Here is a 20107-nt window from a genome sequence, read left to right as displayed (position 1 = left end):
TCAAGATCAAAGGCAAACTCTTTGGGAGCTACAAACCATGTAGGACGTTCAACTAGGTATCCACTCTCAAAGAATATGTATATAATTGTATAGGTGCAACTGGGTGATAAGAACGGATGGAATGTGGTAGCATGCAACCAAATGCGGAACAGTCTGTCGTGGAGCTTATCATGAAACTGGCTATCCTTTAAGGCATAGCTGCAGATAGTATGATAATATGTTTTATAGGCACAGAAAAAACAAACATCCAGAGGCATGATTTGTCCAGTGGTTCCAGGTGGTATGAAAATGTCACATCCTCTTCAGGAGGGATATTCACTCTAAAGAATTATGATTTTTAAATGCAGACCAGGAATTAATCAAAAGTAAGTTACTTTGAGTAGCTGTTGGCCAAAAGCAGTGCTCATACCATAATTGTAGTTCTCTTACTCCCATTTTCCCCACTCTTGCTTGCTATGATGTATATATTCTCCATTTCTCTTGCAAGACAGTGCAGACGAGAAAGAACCGTTGGGGCAGAGCACCTCAACTTCCACAGCACAATAACTAACTTTCCATCCAATTTACCAACCAGATTAATAATCAGCATAATTGCATATGAACGCGTTAAGGCGTTGATGTTAGTTGAGCTCGCTTCAACTCTCTTGGTACCTCTAGTTTATATTCCTTTCATATGCATTTCCTCTTTAAATCCCAATTGTTCAGAGGTGAAAATAAGTTCTTTATTGAACGATGGGATAAGTTTAGGTAGCTCATTTACATATTTTCAGACAGATTCTGTAGTTCGCTGTGCATAGTCTTATGAAATTTTGTTATCTTAATGCAGCCAGCCAATGCTTCCCTTGAAATCACTGTAAGCTATGTCATATGCAATTTGATGTGAATAATGTAGTAGGTTCCTATCATGCACAACCTGTAAACTGTATCAGGCATACTTGAAACGCGCAAAAATCCAGTTTTTGCAACCATTATACCTTGTACTCCTTTGAAGATCCATAGTTTTTCTTATGCAATACATTGTCATATTGCTGTGGATTGAAATCTGTTCATAATTTTTTTTTTTTTTTTACTACAACATGATGTTGTTGTTGTGGTCTTCAGTCCTGAGACTGGTTTGATGTAGCTCTCCATGCTAGTCAATCCTGTGCAAGCTTCTTCATCTCCCAGTGCCTACTGCAACCTACAGCCTTCTGAATCTGCTTGGTGTATTCATCTCTTGGTCTCCCTCTACGATTTTTACCCTCCACGCTGCCCTCCAGTACTAAATTGGTGATGTCCTACCAACCGATCCCTTCTTCTAGTCAAGTTGTGCCACAAACTTCTCTTCTCCCCAATCCTACCTATTCAATACCTCCTCATTAGTTATGTGATCTACTTATCTAATCTTCAGCATTCTTCTGTAGCACCACATATTGAAAGCTTCTATTCTCTTCTTGTCCAAACTATTTATCGTCCATGTTTCACTTCCATACATGGCTACACTCCATACAAATACTTTCAGAAACGACTTCCTGACACTTAAATCTATACTTGATGTTAAAAAATTTCTCTTCTTCAGAAACACTTTCCTTGCCATTGCCATTCTACATTTTATATCCTCTCTACTTCGACCACCATCAGTTATTTTGCTCCTCAAATAGCAAAACTCCTTTACTACTTTAAGTGTCTTATTCCCTAATCTAATTCCCTGTCCGCTCCTGTAGCTGAGTGGTCAGCGTGGCAGACTGTCAATCCTAAGGGCCCGGGTTCGATTCCCGGCTGGGTCGGCGATTTTCTCCGATCAGGGACTGGGTGTTGTGTTGTCCTAATCATCATCATTTCATCCCCATCAACGCGCAGGTCGCCGAAGTGGCGTCAAATCGAAAGACCTGCACCAGGTGACGGTCTACCCGACGGGAGGCCCTAGCCACACGACATTTCCATCTAATTCCCTCAGCATCAACCGACTTAATTCTACTATATTCTATTATCCTCGTTTTGCTTTTGTTGATTTTCATCTTATATCCTCCTTTCAAGACACTGTCCATTCCGTTCAACTGCTCTTCCAAGTCCTTTGCTGTCTCTGACAGAATTACAATGTCATCGGCGAACCTCAAAGTTTTTATTTCTTCTCCATGGATTTTAATACCTACTCTGAATTTTTCTTTTGTTTCCTTCACTGCTTGCTCAATATACAGATTGAATAACGTCAGGGAGAGGCTAAACCCTGTCTCACTCTCTTCCCAACCGCTGCTCCCCTTTCATGCCCCTGGACTATTGTAACTGCCATCTTGTTTCTGTATAAATTGTAAATAGCCTTTCGCTCCCTGTATTTTAGCCCTGCCACTTTTAGAATTTGAAACTTCACTAACTGTAGTAGATATAATGCAATGTTTGCTTTGATTATCGTCGCCATTGCTGTGCGTATTGTCACCATTGCTCTGTTTTGTATCAACACCAACATTGTATCAAACTTCATTGGCCTTTTGCGATCTTGCACTCAAGGGTTTCCTTTGTAAGAGTGACAATATTATACTGTTATTGTTTGATTGTCTGTGTTTGTTGCAAAAATTAACTTCACTAAAACCGGAAATTTCATTTAAAGATGAAAATGTAAGCACCACTCTATATGACAAGTTATCCTTACAAAGTTAGGATATGTTGCAAGTAAGTTGAGACAGGAGAACAGAAGAATAGCATGCAATTATGGCAGTATAAAATGTTGCAACATTTACCTTACTATTTCAAAATACATAGGGGAGCTGCTGATTACCTTCCCTTTGATTTTCCTAAATACATTTTGGTTTATGCAGTCCATTTCATGGCTTATATCTCAGAAATACGAAATACAACAAATTGTAGTAATACTTAGAAAGTGTATTTTTTCTGGAAACATACACTGTTTAAATGGAACAATGCATATTGACATTAACAAACTAAAGTTAGGTAAATTAGAATGTAAGCTGTGTTTGTTGCAGGATTCTAGTGCAAAGGTTTATGAGATATTGTATTTTGAAAAAGTTTGCACACCAACACTTGCACAATACCTCTGGTAGCAAGCACTAAAGAACAACAGAAGTGCTTACGGAAGTTGTGTGGATTCTGGCAAGTAATGAGACAGTTATCTGCAATTGGTTGTGTTCAAAATGACCTCCAGCAGCAGCAATACACTTTTCCAGTCTGGTATGTAGTGACTGCTGCACTCCTGTTAACATTTCAGTGGAGATGTCGGAGCAGGCTACAATAATACGTCATTGCATATCATTGGGTGTAGTTGATATGTCCTTGTATACAGTGTCTGTAAGTGTTCTCCAAAGAAAAAGGTTTACTGGAGTCTAGTCTGGGGAACAGCTTAGCCAAGGTAGAGGCCCTCTGCATCCAATACAATGATTTGGAAACAATTTGCGGAGACATGCTATAGTACTTCGTGCACTATGGGCAGGACATTCCTCATGTAGCCCCTCCCCCCAGGTTCTTGTTAGTCTGCAGAGAAACGTCTTCTAGCATCTGTGGAAGTTGGTCTATTAGTAGGCTGGGATACCTATGCATGATCAGTGTTCCATGTATGAAAGATGGGCCTGAGAGCTGAAGCCAATGGGGATTGTAAAGACCAGTAGTGCATGTTTTAGCGGCTTACCTGGCCATGATAGGTAAATGTGGCTTCATCACTAAACAAAATACATGGTACATCTAGAGTATACTGTCTTAATACCCTTGTGCAGAAGTTAACGTGATTCTCATAATTGTTTCCTCGCAGCTCGTTATGGAGAGACATTGATAGGGGTGTAAACTATGTCGATGGAGAATGCTTTGTAGGATACTTGCCTTCCTTGTGTGATTTTGCGGGAGCTAACATTAGATCAGCTGCACTGTCATCACTTGTTACAGTGTGTCGGTGTTGAACTACCACTTTCTCGTAACTGGTTGAAGAGGTTGATAAATAATTGCCGAGATAGTTGATGTCAATTGGGATATCTTGCAGCAAACACCATATAAGGAAAAATTGCATTCTTCCTACACTGTCACACACCATCAGTGTGTTGGCTTTTTCTGCGTTAGTAAATCTCTTTGTCCACTCGTGACCTACTGCTTGGGCTGTTACACTGACTAGCAAGTTGCAATGCGCTCAACTAACACACAAGCACACTGCAAGCAAATTTAGCGACATCATACCTAGCAACTACACAAGTTGAATGGCACAAACAAGTGTTGGTGTGGGATCTTTTAAAAATAAGATATCTCATAAACGACTGATGTTAGAATCCTGCAACAAACACCACTGATGTGATGTAGCCTGCTTTTAGTTTCGTAATGTCAGTAGGCATTGTTCCATTTAAAAAGTGTATCCTTGCAGAAAAAATACACTTTCAAGTATTGTTACAAGCTTTTAGAGCAAACACAGTTCCTGTTGCAGAATTATTTAATGTCGGTCACACTTTTCATCCTTTTGGGACATCGTCAGATTGTTTACTAAAACAAGAAACCAATCAAGTAGATACAGGTAAAGGAAAAGGGAATGGCCCTATCTTGCATGGTTACACAGACAACGTGAACGAAAAGTAATAAAAAAAACTTACATAAAAGTAGCTTGATATGTGACTCATCAGTTGTAAAATGACTTATGACATAAAATAGACACCAAGGTAACTAGATATATAATCCATCCATCATGAAACATCTAGACCATGCAGTGAACGTAGTAAAAGGAGAGAAACAGCCAGAATAATACTGGGAAAGTAGAAATATGTAATGGGAAAATTTTCCACAGATATGTAATGGGAAAATTTTCCACAGTTATCACATGCTTATTTGGGAAAATTTTCCATGGTTATCGTATGTTATGTTTAGCTCACCAGCCGGTTCCTCCATGGCAGTAAAGGTTAGGGCCACACTTACAAAATCGCGGTACAAGCTGCACATGGCACGCTGTGTGAATTGGCATGCACACAAACACGACTGTGACAAATTGAGATACAGCTCCACGTATAGTGTGGCAAGACAATGGATTGTATAACTGGTTATCTTGGTGTCTGTTTTACATTATATGTGGTTTTATGAATTTGAGTTATTTAATCCAACTACTTTTACAGAAGTTTTTTTAATGCTTGTAGTTCACATTGTATGTGTAGTTGTGTAAGATAGGACCATGCCCTTTTCCTCCATTTGTATCTAATTGATTAGCGATTAGCTTCTCTCTCTCTCTCTCTCTCTCTCTCTCTCTCTCTCTCTCTCTCTCTCTCTCTCTCTGAAATGCTTTTAAGCTGGTTGCTGTAACAACTTCCCATGGTGGCATGGGAAAATTTTTATTTCAATCTGCTTATTGACTAACAATCAAAGTCCCTCACTACAATCCATTTGGTGAAAACCACACATCAGTAACCCTTCCCATTTTTGAATTCCATTCTGGAATTGAATGTGTGATATTTACAATGGTTAGAATTTAAATCATTATGGTTTGCCATTATTGTATTAAGTATATGTCCTACATAGTGTTTATACACTGAAGAGCAAATGAAACTGGTACATGTGCCAAATATCGTGTAGGGCCCCAACGAGCACACAGAAGTGCTACAACACGACATGACATGGAATAGACTAATGACCGAAGTAGTGCTAGACCATGAATCCTGCAGGGCTGTCCATAAATCCAATGTACAAGGGGATGGAATCTCTTTTGAACAGCATGTTGCAAGGCATCTCAGATACACTCAATAATGTTCATGTCTGGAGAGTTTTGTGGTCAGCAGATTTGTTTAAACTCAGAAGAGTGTTCATGGAGCCACTCTGCAGCAATTCCGGATGTGTGGGATGGCGGAATGCACAATGGACATGAATGGATGCAGGTGATCAGACAGGATGCTTACATACCTGTCACCTGTCGCACCTAGACATATCATGGGTCCTATATCACTCCAACTGCACATGTTCCACACCATTACCAAGCCTGACCCGTACACGTCCATCTGCTCGATTCAATTTGAAACAAGACTCGTCCGATCAGGCAGCATGTTTCCAGTCATTAGCAGTCCAGTGTTGGTGTTGATGGGCCCAAGCAAGGCATAAAGCTAGTCATGCAGTCATCAAGGGTACACTAGTGGGCCCTTGGCTCCCAGAGCCCATATTGATGATGTTTCGTTAAATGATTCACACTCTGACACTTAATTGATGGCCCAGCATTGAAATCTGCAGCAATTTGAGGGAGAATTGCATGTTTGTCACGTTGAACAATTCTCCTCAGTCGTCATTGGTCCCATTCTGGCAGGATTGTTTATCAGCCACTGTGATGTCAGAGAAATTAGATGTTTTCCCAGTTTCCTGGTATTCATGGTACACTCTTGAATTGGTTGTATGGGAAGATCCCCACTTCATCGCCACCTTGGAGATGCTGTGTCCCGTTGCTCGTGCACTGACTATAACATCATGCCCAAACCGTGCCATATCTTGATAACCAGCCTGTGTAGTAGCAGTAACCTATCTAACAACTACACCAGACACTTGTTGTCTTTTCTAGGCGTTGGTGACCGCAGCGTCATATTCTGCCTGTTTACTACCTATCTCTGTATTCGAAGACAAGTGCTTGTACCAGTTTTTTTTTTTTTTATTTTTTTTTTTTTTATGCTTCAGTGTATAAATGTTTCTCAGTGTGGAAGGTTTCATACAAGAAGTGACATCTGGTTTTGATTTTCGAAGGTTTTCATTTGAGTGCGAGTGTGTGTCCACCCCAGAGTGTCGGGCAGGTCCGGGCGCAGTACAATGTTGCAGTGACATTTGACCGGAGGCGCATCACTTCCTGCAACTGCACCTGCTCTTCAACTGCATACTGGTGTTCGCACATTGTGGCTGTGTGCCTCCACAGGATACATCTGGTAAGACTCTGAGCCACAAATACTGCACATAATTACAGCAATAGTCTACAGTTTCATATTTGGTTTCATGCATCACTTCAGTGACTGCCTGATTAGTTTGCTTAAAGTTCTGTGAGCCAAAGTGATAAAAGTTGCAGAACTTGTAGGATAAGAGCATGTTGGAAAATTGAAGTGAAAACTCTGCTGGGGATATAAAATTTTTGGTTTTATCTAGACATATATGTAATGCATCAAAAATCACAGAGTGCTTGAGACAGATTAATTGCACTAATGGTTTTAAATATTTGATCCAAGCCCAAGTCCTACTGTGATACTTACTTACAAGCTTTCATATATTTTGTATTTATTTTTTTGTTGTAATGTACACAGTAATTCAGCCAGAACCATACTATGTTTGCGGTACATCTGATGATTACAATTATTTTATGTTAGCACGTACGGATGTTCAGTGTGGAGTGTAATTATTGCAGGACAGTGAAACATGGTAGATATGCTAAGGTGTTAATTTGGAACTGATTTACGATGGAAAAAAAAAAAATTAATGCCAATCTTGGCCACCAGGTTCAACTCTGGCAGTATACAACATTTGTATGACTATATAACATCCACAGTGTCATTTGACAAACTGTTAGTGAAACTTTTTATGTGAATGGCAGCAATTATAGTACTCCATTGAGGAGACTTTCACAAACTGAAAGGTCTGAGAGAGGCCCAATATCATTAAATGGTTCAAAGAGGATGGTAATGATTTGTAAACATGGTTGAGCTTGGTGTGGACCTGGAAGAGGAATGTGTCTTATCCCGGTGGAAATTATTGATGAGGTTGCTGTTGCTATAATGGACCATGCAGCACACTCCCTGCTTAGTGAAAGTACTAATGCTCGTGCAGTATCACAAGAATTGCTCGTCCCATTGTCAACAGTATGGAAAGTTTTGCGGACTATTTTACACTGGTACCCCTAAAAGATCCAGATGGGGCAGCAACTCAGACCTCATGATCCACAGCAACATTCTGAATTTGCTCTTCAGTTTCTGGCATGGATGGAAGTTGATAACATGTCGCCAGGCAACATTCTCTGGAGTGATGAGGCACCCGTGGTGTGGACTCACAAAAACCTTTATTATCAGTCTGTTCTTCTTCTTTGAAGAGAATACACCCAGAGGCTCTTTGAAGTGTACTGTGACATCTGCACATTATCGAGACCTCCTCGTACAGCATATGATTTCGGTTTTGGAAGAGTGCAGATGTGCGGAAACTACTGTTTTCGTGCAAGATGGAGTAACACTCCTGTTACTTGCTCAGAGAAAGATCTGCTTAATGCAACCTTAGAGGAACGTGTTATTTCCAGAAGTTTTCCAGCTGCACGCCGTGCAAGTTCACCTGACCTGAATCCATGTGATTTTTGGCTCTGGGGATATCTAAAGGAATGAATTTGCCAGGAACACATTCAGTTTATACCTGAACTGAAGGCCAATGCACAGGAACACATTGCTCAGATTCCACCAGAACTGCTGCAAGCATCTTTTGATGGTGTCATTTTACAGATGCAGCATCTCATAGATGTCTGGTGCTTATAAAAAAAATCAGCTTTACACCTTTCTCCCTATCTTGACCGTACCTGCCTGTGCCTCATTCGTAATCAATTACATATGGAACCATTTCTATTCATTTTTCTTGCATTCACAACACCAAGTTTGCACCTGGTGGCCATAATCTGAACAAATACTTTTTCCAGCTTAAATCAGTTCTGCGTTAACACACTAGAATACCTACCAACTTTTGCTGCTATGCAATAATGACATCCCACATTGGGCCTTTGTGAGTTCTTGCACTTTAATTATAAACACCCAGTCTATTATAAATGTTTGTGTAGGTTATATTTTATGATTCCAAGATATTAGTAGAAAATTGGCATTTCAGTTTACTTAATGTCCAACAAAAACCTAACTTTCTCATTGCCTTACTATTCACTTGAAAAGTATAGGTGGTTTATTTAAATCATCATCTGATGAGTTGAGTGGGAAAATGTGGTCTCTAACATCTATCCTGGGTGGAGATTGGGGAAGATTCCACCATTCACATTTCGACGTTGTCATCTGCATGTGAAATCCGTAAGCCACGATCGTCTGGGAGCGAGCAGGCTGCATGTTGTATGGCTGGTGGCCTCTCTAGCATCTTGTTTGTTGTAGACCATCTTTCTATGGCTCTTGTCAGATGCATTGAAACTAGGAATATGTAAGTGTACTTTGTGCATTGATTGCTTACTGAAAAGGTCTACATAGGTACTCATTTTGTTGGAGGCCTTGATGTGATGTAATATATTGAAGGTTCACCAAAGCTCAACCAACTTCTGCATTGTGTTCGTAAGGTAAACGTTTGTTGTCAGCCTCTGTTGCCGGGGTGTTGAGAGCACCATAATGTAATATGTATTCTGTATATTCACAGCCCAATCAAGTGTGCCTGCGGGCTCCTGTGAGTGAGTCATTGTCACGGCTGCACAGGGACCAACTCCAGAAGTTTGCTCAGTATCTCATCAGCGAGCTGCCACAGCAGATACTCCCGACTGCACAAAGGCTGCTGGATGAGCTGCTGTCGTCTCAACCATCTGCCATCAACAGTGTAAGTACCTGAAGGATAAGTGACTTATTTTCTTGAGAGAAACTGAATTTGCAGTACCGGGTGACTTTTAATGTAACCATGTTGTCAAGTGTGGTGATGCAGTTGGTGTAGAGAAAGAACTTTCATAAAAAGTAAGTGATTGGTCTAACTATACCTCACATAGTGACACAGCCACCAGAAACACATATGTGGAAAACAAAGAGAAAAACATGGCCCAGCAGTAAAAAAAAAGGGGGGGGCAATCCAGTCACTCATATTGGAAATTGTATCAGGCTGGAGAATACTGCAGCAGTCTTTCTCATTGCCCTGTAGTGTTTTGATGACTGGTATCTCAGTATCTGAAACTTTCTGGCAGAGAAACTGTAAGCCGAACCGGGACTCGAACCCAGAACCTCGCCTTTCATGAGCAATGCTCCACCAAATGAGCTATTTAGGCACAGCTCATTGTAATGGTTCTCTTTCTTGAGATTTTCTTTCAAAGAGCAGGCTCAGTCAGTTGTAGGAAAGGCACATAAATAAGAAGAAATGTGATTTTTCCATCACTGTGACGTAAAATGAAATCAAGCTATTTATATATCCATTCTGTTAAATTTTGCTAAGTAGAGGTAATTAACAAGATTATTGCTTTTGTGATAACAGCATTGGTGATGAAGAATTGAAACAAAGAGAAGGCATCCAGACCAAAAATATCGTCGGCCGAGTGACTATTGACAACAAAGAGCATTATTAGCCGTGTGATATTTTTGTAGGCAGCTGTGATTGTGAATTGACTATGGAGGGCAATCGATCTGTCACCATATGTGACTCGCATATGGGAGGGTGGAGCCAATTGAGCCCCAGTGAGCTTATGTATTGGAGGCTTACTAAGGAAATTGTAGCTCCTAGGTCCATCTATAAATGGACGTCCTGGATTCACAATTGTGAGGATGGTAAACAACAACTACGCAGTGGAAGGATTACTGTGGGGAGCAGTTGCCTGAAGTTTATGCACTGTCCCGTCTTGCTTGTGAGGTATGGTGTCCAATTGTCTTGATGGTTTACATAGGAAGTTGGGGGATGCCCATCTTTCCTACAGCAGGTGCAGTGTGCCCAGTGATCAGGACAGTCGGCAGAGATTTGAGAGGTGGTGAAGCACTGTTTCAGCCACTGCAAATAGATGTCTCAATCCTCTTTGGCATCATTAAAAGGCAGAAACACTGATGGGTGGTTGTCCACCTGTGAAGTGAGCTCTGCTTGTATTAGGTAGATACCCTGAAACTGCATGTCATGCTGCAAAAGTTGAATTTCCTGATAGAGCAATTAATTTTGCTGCTGCTGTGTTGTTGTTGTTGCTGTTGCTGTTGTACAAACGGCTGCTGAAACTGCCGTCACAAGTACTGTTGCAGTTCGCAGAGTTTTACGAGCTTTGCATCCATGGGACACTACAAACCATGTACCTAATTCACAGTTTATTGTGACCAGAATCTGACGAGGCTGGGAGTGACTGAGAATCTGCAGAAACTGGCCGAAGGGTGTCAGAAGTGGGTCGCTGAGTGTGGGCAGGAGGGCAGCAAGAAGAAAATGGACAACAGAGACAGAATGACGGAATAACAGTGTTGAACGAGTATCCAACAGCGAAAAACCTAAGGTGTAGTGACTCCAAAGATCAGAACAATGGTGTGTACTGACTACAATAAAAGAACCTGGGGAAATCTCGACTGGAGAGCACTATGAGTCATGAAAGCAATTATCAAAATGGGATATTTAGTTTTTCATGACATAGCAATTGTTCAAAGCAGTGATTGCAAATCTTGATGCATGCATTAAAACTTAATCCATTGACATAAGTGGACTTGGGATTCAGAATCCTTTGTTCCCATTGCTTTCATATGCTGTCAATGATAGAGATGTGATAGATACTCCAGCACTATTCTCCACATGATTTTCCTTGGAGTGTGCATTTCACAGTTGAAGGGTGCTTATGGATGAATCTCCTATCACACAATACATCATCATATCCTTAAATTCTACTTTGGGAACAAGTCTTTGTCCAGAACCTTGACCAACACTATGTCCTAAATATCCCAGTTTCTCCTACATTTCTGACCATAGCAATGTTTCTTTCAGTTACGATGACACCTGTTCTGAAACGTTTCTGTACACATTCATTTGGTTTTTCAGGTGTTACATCTAGCACCACCTTATATAAAATGTTTGTGTAGGTCTGCTGGTTCCTGTAATGAATATTCTTCCAGTTTGTCAGGCAGTTGCGAACAGTTATAAATTCCAACACAGACATTACATGGATGACTGTTCATTGTTTGTTACGGAAGCTCCACCAACGTCAGTGTGAATGTTATAAAATGTGAGCTTTTTACTAAAATGGACCTACCACATTCAAAACTTAGCGCACTCTGGAATACGCATTTCTGACCATTACTTCCTTATCTGAAAATGCTCTGTTCAGGAACTTCTACCATACATATAATTTAGACCATAAAGGTTTGGGACACACTGTATTCGACATCATTTCTGAATAAACATGGAGCACGTCTCATGAAGTGTCTTATCAAGTCTTTGCACCTTAAAATATATTGATATTTCAGAACTCAGTAACAGTTGTTGTAGCCATTAAAGTGGCATGCTAGACTGAGATTTGAACCTAGACCTTTCAATGCCAGTTTCATTTACTTAGTGAGTTCACAGTTTCATTTACTTAGTGAGCCATTCACACACAACTCAGAACTAATATGAAAGCTTTTAATTTGTGGAAAACTTTTGTAACTTCTCACACTTCATTGCTTGCCATCTTTAATGACCTAAACAAGACATAAAAACCCTTTCTTTCTTTCTTTTTTTTCTGCCCACCCCCCTCCGCTCCCTCCACTGCAGAGTGAAAGAGTCAGTCTGGAAATTTACCCCATGCTGTAAGTAAACCATTACACTCTCGTGAGGGCTAATCGAGCAAGGTATGAACAGGAGCTCAACATACAGTGGAATGCTGACAGGTAGTGGTAGATTGAAGTTTCATAGATCTTGCATGGGTTGCTCAGTTAGAAAGAGTGTTTTTGGCAAAAGACAAGTGTCTGTGTTTTGAGTACCAGTTGGACACTTGGTTCCCCTGTATAGGGGAGTTATATATTGATGATAGCACAAGTTTCGTATTTCTATCCACCAACTTGTTTGCCACTCAATGCAAAATCATTCTCAAACGTTTTAAGGGTGTGTGGTGAGGGCAGCACAGCTCTGCCCTCATTACTAATATTTAATACACTCGAGAAAGATTTGTGGTTGTATTAAAATCAGTTGTGTGAATAGAACTGGAACATTATTGGTGACTGGAACATGTGATTCCAATAAACATGCAATCAACAGTTGTGGAAGTACTCCAAACTTTCAGAGTGGTGGTCTAACCACTTTCTTGTGGGCAAGACTGGTGCAGAACATTTACCGGAAAAATGGGAGTGAGCGCATTAAGGAATAGATGTTTCTAAGACAACAAGCTTTTGTGCAATGGTTGCATCTATTAAAGGAAATAAATCATAAGTGATTTGTTATGTGAAAGTATTAAGAATAAAGTTAACAATATTTATTGTATGTTTTGTTATGTTTTGTTATTCATAGTTGTAACAATAGTACAACAGTTTGTTTGCAGTGGAGATTTTAAGTACCTTGTTAACTGTCTGCTGTTTTGTTGCATGGGAATCATTTTCTTAATGATGCAACAAATAGTTATATCTGGCTATCTATGTGCAACATGTTCTGCAAGTTCTGTATTTGTAGGTTTGTGGAGCTCCTGACCCTACTGCAGGTGCATCAGCAAATGACCAGACATCATGGTATCTTGACGAGAAGACACTTCACGACAACATCAAGAAGATTCTCATAAAATTTTGTGTGCCAGCTCCAATAGTATTCAGGTGAGTACAAAATGTTGCTGGAGTCTCAAATACAATTATGCCTTTTCGAACCCTTTGACATGCAAGGAAAATGTAATTGTCAACTTGTGGTGTTCGAAATGTAAGCAGCTTTACATCAGATTTTCTGATTATTCTCTAACAGTGATGTATGCCGTGTGCACAAAAATCTTGTACACACCAATGAATGTGCTGTTACATTAGCCCATACATTTCAGGGTAAGTATATTCATACACAAAGAGCCAATATTGTAGGCATGTTTGCTATTGTCAGAGGAAATTGAATGAATTGGAATGGGGTAGGATTGTAGGAACCCTTGTGTTTGGGCTTTCTTTCAGAAACATTTCACAGATGTTACATGTGCCCAGCTCTAGTGTTAATGATATAACACAAAATGGAAACATCAGGCAGCATCAAACACAAATCATTGCTCTTGTGGGCGAAAGGACAGCCAAGTGTAACGGCCTAGACCATACCTGTATCCAGAGTGCCAGATTGCCGCAGTCAATGACCTGTGCTGGCAGAAACACCACTCACCTTGTGTCTACTTCCACATCATTGACTTGCACGATGTGATCACTGAATTTGGAACACTGACTAGCTTTCATGAAGCTTCTGTGGTCGTACCCACTTTAGGCAGACCTCAGTCACTGGCCTGTGTTAGAGACATGTGCGTGACAGAGAAACATGGCTCCTTCTGTGAAGACAGCATCGGACAGCAGTATTTAAACCCCGGGGGTAAAACAGCTGAGAGTCGGACAGCTGGCTAGCGTTGTTAGCATGTCTGTGTCGGATGCTACGGCACAGCACTGCCATGCACGATGCATGCCTTGTGTCAGCTGTCACCGTGGGACCTACTGACGCAGCCTTGGAGTAGTTGTGTAACTATGACGCTGCTGCCAGAGTCGTCCAGCTGCCTGCCTTTGCTTTCCAACCATCGGTCCAGAGTTTGACTCTGGGCGACACTGTCGATTGCCGTCTTCCTGCAGCAAAGCTACGTTCAGTGCCCCAGACTCCAGTGCCGAGTCAGTGACTATCGAGTCCACATTCTCTGTGAAAGCTGCCTGACCGCCAGCTGTGTGTTTGCTGCAGGCTGTTTGCTTTGCCTACCTCACCTGCTGCACTGATAGGAAATATTATAGTACAGTGTCAAGCTGTGCCAGATTTGGGGACACACCCAAATGATTATCCAAATTGGATGGAATAATAAACGACCGTATTGTTCATAAATTGTCTCTCTGCAGCCAGCTATAGCCTTCTCCTGTCTCCCTCATCATGATTGAACCCAAGGATGCCCCAGGTGTGACTGAGGGAGGCAACGCAGTGGATAGCTCACTGGACTCTCATTCATTGAGGACTGCGGTTTAAACCAATGTCTGGCCATCCTGATTTAGGTTTTCCATGATTTCCCTAAATTGCTTCGGGCAAATGCTGGGATGGTTCCTTTGAAAGGACACGGCAGATTTCCTTCCCCATTCTTCCCTAATCCAATGGGACCAATGACCTCACTGTTTGGTCCCCTCTCCCAAATCAACCAACCACCCAACCCCAGGAGGGAGTAAAGCACATCCTGACAAGTGTCGAGATGGCTCCCACCACATAGTAGTGGTTTTATTGCACCCATGACCCACTACACAAATATGGAGTGTTATGTAGATTTGTAAAGGCACCTGCACCTCATAGAAGCAGGATCATCACAGCGATATTGAGTGGAGAAAGCCCACTGTTCATTCATTGGCTGCCACCATCCTGACTTGGATCAAGGAGGAGCATTTTACAAACAAATGAGACAGTATCTGGTTCTGCAGAAATTTACAGAATGGAGGAACAAATGGAAGGTGTCTTCCACCAATTTTCCATCACACACAAGCATGCAACATCTCATGAATCCTAAACTACTGACCCCAACATTCTGTCCATTAAATGACCACCACCACCACTGTCAGCACGACTCCACACAATGCTATTACACAGTCACAAATTAAGTAGAAGTGGTTTCAAGCAGAAGTGTCAGTTTGTGTGTAATGAATTTTACTGTCTATTAAATTCTTCACAACACTGAGTAGGTGATGAAAGATTTTTATGGCTATATATCTCACTCTGTTCTCTGCCACACTTAGACTGAGTGATGGATGTGTAAGAAGTTGTTGACAACCTCATCAGGAAATACATGTGCTGGGAGGCTATTGTTAGCATGCTCATCTATTTATAGGCTGCTGATGACAGGTTCTAGATTAAACACCACATATTATTGTTATAACATGTTCTGTGCAATAAACCAGTGTTCCAGAATATGATGCATGAAAACATTGAGCAAAAATAGGAACAGTAAGTCAACTTTTTTACATTTTAGTCTTCAAAGTCTAATGTTGTCCACAATGCAAAAGTTGCAGTGTTTAGACATTGAAGATACACGACACGTGACCTACAATACACAAGCATTTGAAACATTCTCTTTAGTTTAACCCTTATATACAATTTCTAGTGCAGAACTGTGTGTGTTTTTTTAAATCTAACTTCAGTGAGGGTCTATTTGCAGATGAATCATTTAATAATTTTCATCAAAGTTTTTTTTACGAGGCGTGTTTCGTAAGTAAGGTCCGTTTGAACATAAGTACACAACGAAATGTTATTTCAAAAAAGTAAATTTATTTTCAGATAGTACATACTTCACTCTATTTTTCGACATAATTGCTCTGTTTGTTGAAGCATGTATCATACCTCTCAACCAATTTTAAAATACCCCCTTCATAAAAACTTGCTGCCTGCTCCGATAACCAAGTGTTCATTGCTGTTTTCACATCGTCATCATCATTGTAACGGTTGCCACTGAGGTGTTGTTTGAGGTGGAGGAACAGATGGTAATTGCTCGGTGCAAGATCAGGACTGTAGGTTGGGTGGTCTAAAACTTCCCAGCCAAAACTGTCCAATAAATCGCAGGTCTGACCTGCAGTGTGAGGTCTTGTATTGTCATGGAGAAGGAGAATTCCCTTTGTCAGCATGCCACATCTTTTGTTTTTAATTGCTCTGTGTAGCTTTCTCAGGTTTTGGCAGTATGCTTATGCATTGATAGTGGTTCCTTGTTGCATGAAGTCTACCATCAAAACACTGTGCCTATCCCAAAACACCGACGCCATGATTTTGCTCTGGGACAGAGTCTGTTTGGCCTTCACCTTTACAGGCGAGTGTGTGTGTGCGCGCCTCCATTCCATTCAGGCATGATACACGAAATCCACGTTTCGTCTCCAGTTACATTCTGACTCAAGAAGCCATCACCTTCTTCGTGATAACGAGTCAAGAACTTCATCACACACTCAAATCTTTGGTTTTTGTGGTCCTCTGTTAGGAGTTTTGAGACCCAACGGGAGCACAATTTCCTAAACTTAAGGTGTTCAGAAACAATGTTGTAAAGCACTGATCTCAACACATGTGGAAATTCGCTTGAGAGACCTGTTATCGAAGTGCCTGTTCTCTCAAATCCTGAAGCCACCAAATCGTTGTAATCAAAGAAGGGTGACTGGAGCGGTCCTCCTCATGGACTTTGTCATGGTCATCTTTGAATTCTCGTATCCACTTACGCACTTTGCTTTCACTCATAACAGTATCACCGTACGCTTCGCAAATCTGTTGATGAATTTCTGCAGCAGACAGGTTCCTTGCTGACAAAAACCGTATTGGTGAGCGAACCTCACACGCAGCGGGCGAGTTGATAGTCTTAAACATTTTGAAAGCACAGAACAGAACCGTACAGATTAGCTACAGAGCTGAAACTGAGCACAGTTGTCCCCGAGGCATGCCAGTACACGACACATGTGCCCGTTGCGGTATGTGCACGAACTAGTGTCTACAACAAAACAGACCTTACTTAAAAAACACGCCTTGTACACTCCCAAGCATTGCAGTTTCTCTATTAGGCTTCATTATAATACTGTATTTACCCGAGTATAAGATGACCCCCACCTCCCACCCCCATTTATAAAAATGGGGCTCCTTGAGAAAAATTTATTTTTACATGTTCTGACTAATAAAAATAACAATTTTTTTTATTGACATGAAGAACAAACCTAAAAAAAATACCTGTTCTAAACTTTCACCATTTGTTGAATGATTCACATTGATTTGTGAAACATTTTCTTTTCTACCCGTTTTGCTTACTAACCCTGTCACCTGTGGTATCACCATTTTCAGTCATCATCATCATCATCATCATCATCATCCCAGTAGTAAAACTGTGAGAGTTCAATCTTCGTTGTCACAAATATTAGGCTGTTTCTTCTGAATATGTTGCAATTTCTGAGGTTGTGGTTGCAGTGAACTGAGAACACAGCTGTCCCCCCCCCCCCCTCTCCCCCCCCCTCTCCCCCCCCCCCCCCCACCATCACCACCACCACCACCACCATCCCAGCCTGACATGAAAATGTTACAGTGTCTGTCGATTCTAAACATATCATCTGGCCACCATTATCTCATAGGCTGCATAGAACCAGCAGCTGACGTACGCCCTTTTGTTCCCGTCATATGTCATGGCAGGCTTTGACAACATTGCAGCACAAAACATGTAAGTATGCCACTGGTCCTTATCTAGACTTTTGCCATCCCATGCAGAAATGGATACTGTTGAGTATTTGTCCAATTGTAAAATATGTTCAGTTCTGACTACACGTGGATTTCGGTAAACTGAAGTTTAAAAGCTAAAGTACTTGGCATCCCCATTGTTGATAATACAGTGTTAATTGGCTGCTGCCTCATTACTCCCCTCCCCACACTTATCCTAGTTTTCCATGAAGCTGGTGTCACTGGTCCCCTTCCAAACCTCTCGTACTGCTGTGCTGGAGCAACTGTGGAACACAGACTGCAATTTCTTCTAGGGTGCAAGTCGTATGTAACAACAGCAACTAATACATAAATAAAACATTACAATCATAATTCCGTCCAGTTAACGAACTTTTGCTCATCCAGTGATCTACTGATGTCAGTTGGTACTATATCTACAACAGGTCTTGCTGCTGCAATTTATTCTTACAGTAACAATTACAGTCAATGTAATATGATTTATTCCATTTATTAAACACTTCATTCTGGATTAAGTTTCCTTCTCATTTCATCTGAATATCACCATCATGTTCTATACCTGATTAAAAGCTGGTAGCATTTTAATCTGGTTTTCTAATACATGAACAGCAACCAAATTTCTCACTTGCAATCCACTTAGTAAATTGTCATCGTCTCACGTAACCAAATAAAATATTGTTCTAGGTTCTGAATCAAGAATGTCTTTTGAAGGGTAACATTTTCCCTTTTGAATGTTGCCTTTATTTAAGAAATGGGATTAATTGGATATTCGGGAATCCAGCCGGATGTTCGCGTCGTTCTCGCACGATATTTCAATGCCGTGCGAGAACGACGCGAACATCCGGCTGGATTCCCGAATATCCAAGATGTCAACAGATTGCCGGGAAAGCATGAAGAATTACAATGGGATTAATGTTTGTATACATTATAGATACATGTATGAAAACTTCGTTTGCAAACTTTTTCAAATACAACAAAGAGTTCATAAGATTATAGAATTTAATGCTAGTTCTTCTTGTGCTCACAGATTTGTCAAATACCAAGCAGAGCAATAGATTATTGTAGTGGCTAGTTGGTAGTTTCTTGAGTATCCTTTGTATTAGCATTTCGCAAGTCAAATGTCGCATGATTGTTCGATAATGTTTTAATGTCGATAATTCATTAAGTGCTTTGGTGTATTGGAAAACCTTGAGTCTCTTCAAATGCAAGTATCATTTGCCCAGCCCTGCTCTTCAGAATTCTTCAGAATAAATCTGTACGTTCTAACAACCCTACCACAACAAAGGTCAGCATTTAATAACGATTGTGGTGTTGCTCACGCTGCTAAATACTGCATTTTCGGGCAACAACAGTCATATTATGTGACAGGTGGCATTAGAGCACAGTTAATAAAGTCATTTCATGTAATAATCAAAAAATTAGGCACTCATCTTTTTGTGTTTCCCACGCTGGTCTCGTTGTAAAATCATGGCTCAATCGTTGAAAATCTAGGTAGTTATGATTCCAAGCTCGGATGCAAAGAGGCCTAGGTTCTATTCTGCTATATTCAAAAGTTTTGTAGATGCGCTTCACAAACCATTCTTGAAGATTACCCTCTTGCTGGACAATGGTGATGTAAAAAAAAAATAATCAGCACTCTGAATTTAAGTTACCCTTCCTTTTAATTGCTTTTATTACAATATCACGTAACACACAAAACATCACTTCACAATACAAAACATACTTGAAAACATCTTTCTCACAGTCACTGTTAAAGTTCACATTTTATAAGCTGACTACTTTATACGTCTTTCCAACATGACGTCCAACACTTGACTTTCTCAAGGTCCGACTCTCTTAACAACTCTCTAACAACTAACAAACAATCGCTTACGCACCCAAAAATCAGAGTTACAAGTATGTCAAAGATCATAGTGACAAAAGAAAGAATACAAATAAGAATAATATCATTGCAACATAAACATATCGATGTATCACAAATGAAATCAAATCTGAAGTTTGTCTCAGCAATATGTTAACTACTTTACAGAAACACAGTAGAATATCGCTGGTATTGAGAGGTTCAGCTGAGGTGCCGTAATGGTTGCGAATTCAAGTACCATTACAACGTGACCTCAATAACTGAAGTTTCATCCATAAATATAAGAGTGCACCTATATACCATATTAAGCAA

The 20107-nt window shown here is 40.6% G+C and overlaps 1 protein-coding gene across 2 annotated transcripts in view; it reads left to right on the top strand.

Annotated features, from left to right (window-relative positions):
• Window positions 1–20107, top strand: part of LOC126092532 (zinc finger SWIM domain-containing protein 8 homolog) — a 503186-nt gene that overhangs the window by 336621 nt on the left and 146458 nt on the right. For both annotated transcript variants that reach the window (XM_049908174.1, XM_049908164.1), the window contains exons 3-5: window positions 6670–6845; window positions 9292–9465; window positions 13228–13364. In XM_049908174.1, the coding sequence (XP_049764131.1) occupies window positions 6670–6845; window positions 9292–9465; window positions 13228–13364 (487 nt within the window). The remainder of the gene's footprint in view (window positions 1–6669; window positions 6846–9291; window positions 9466–13227; window positions 13365–20107) is intronic.

The sequence above is a fragment of the Schistocerca cancellata genome, chromosome 1 (genome assembly GCF_023864275.1).
Source record: "Schistocerca cancellata isolate TAMUIC-IGC-003103 chromosome 1, iqSchCanc2.1, whole genome shotgun sequence".
Taxonomy (NCBI): domain Eukaryota; kingdom Metazoa; phylum Arthropoda; class Insecta; order Orthoptera; family Acrididae; genus Schistocerca; species Schistocerca cancellata.
Note: the sequence above shows the minus strand (reverse complement) of the source record. Positions and strands in the feature narration are given on the sequence as shown.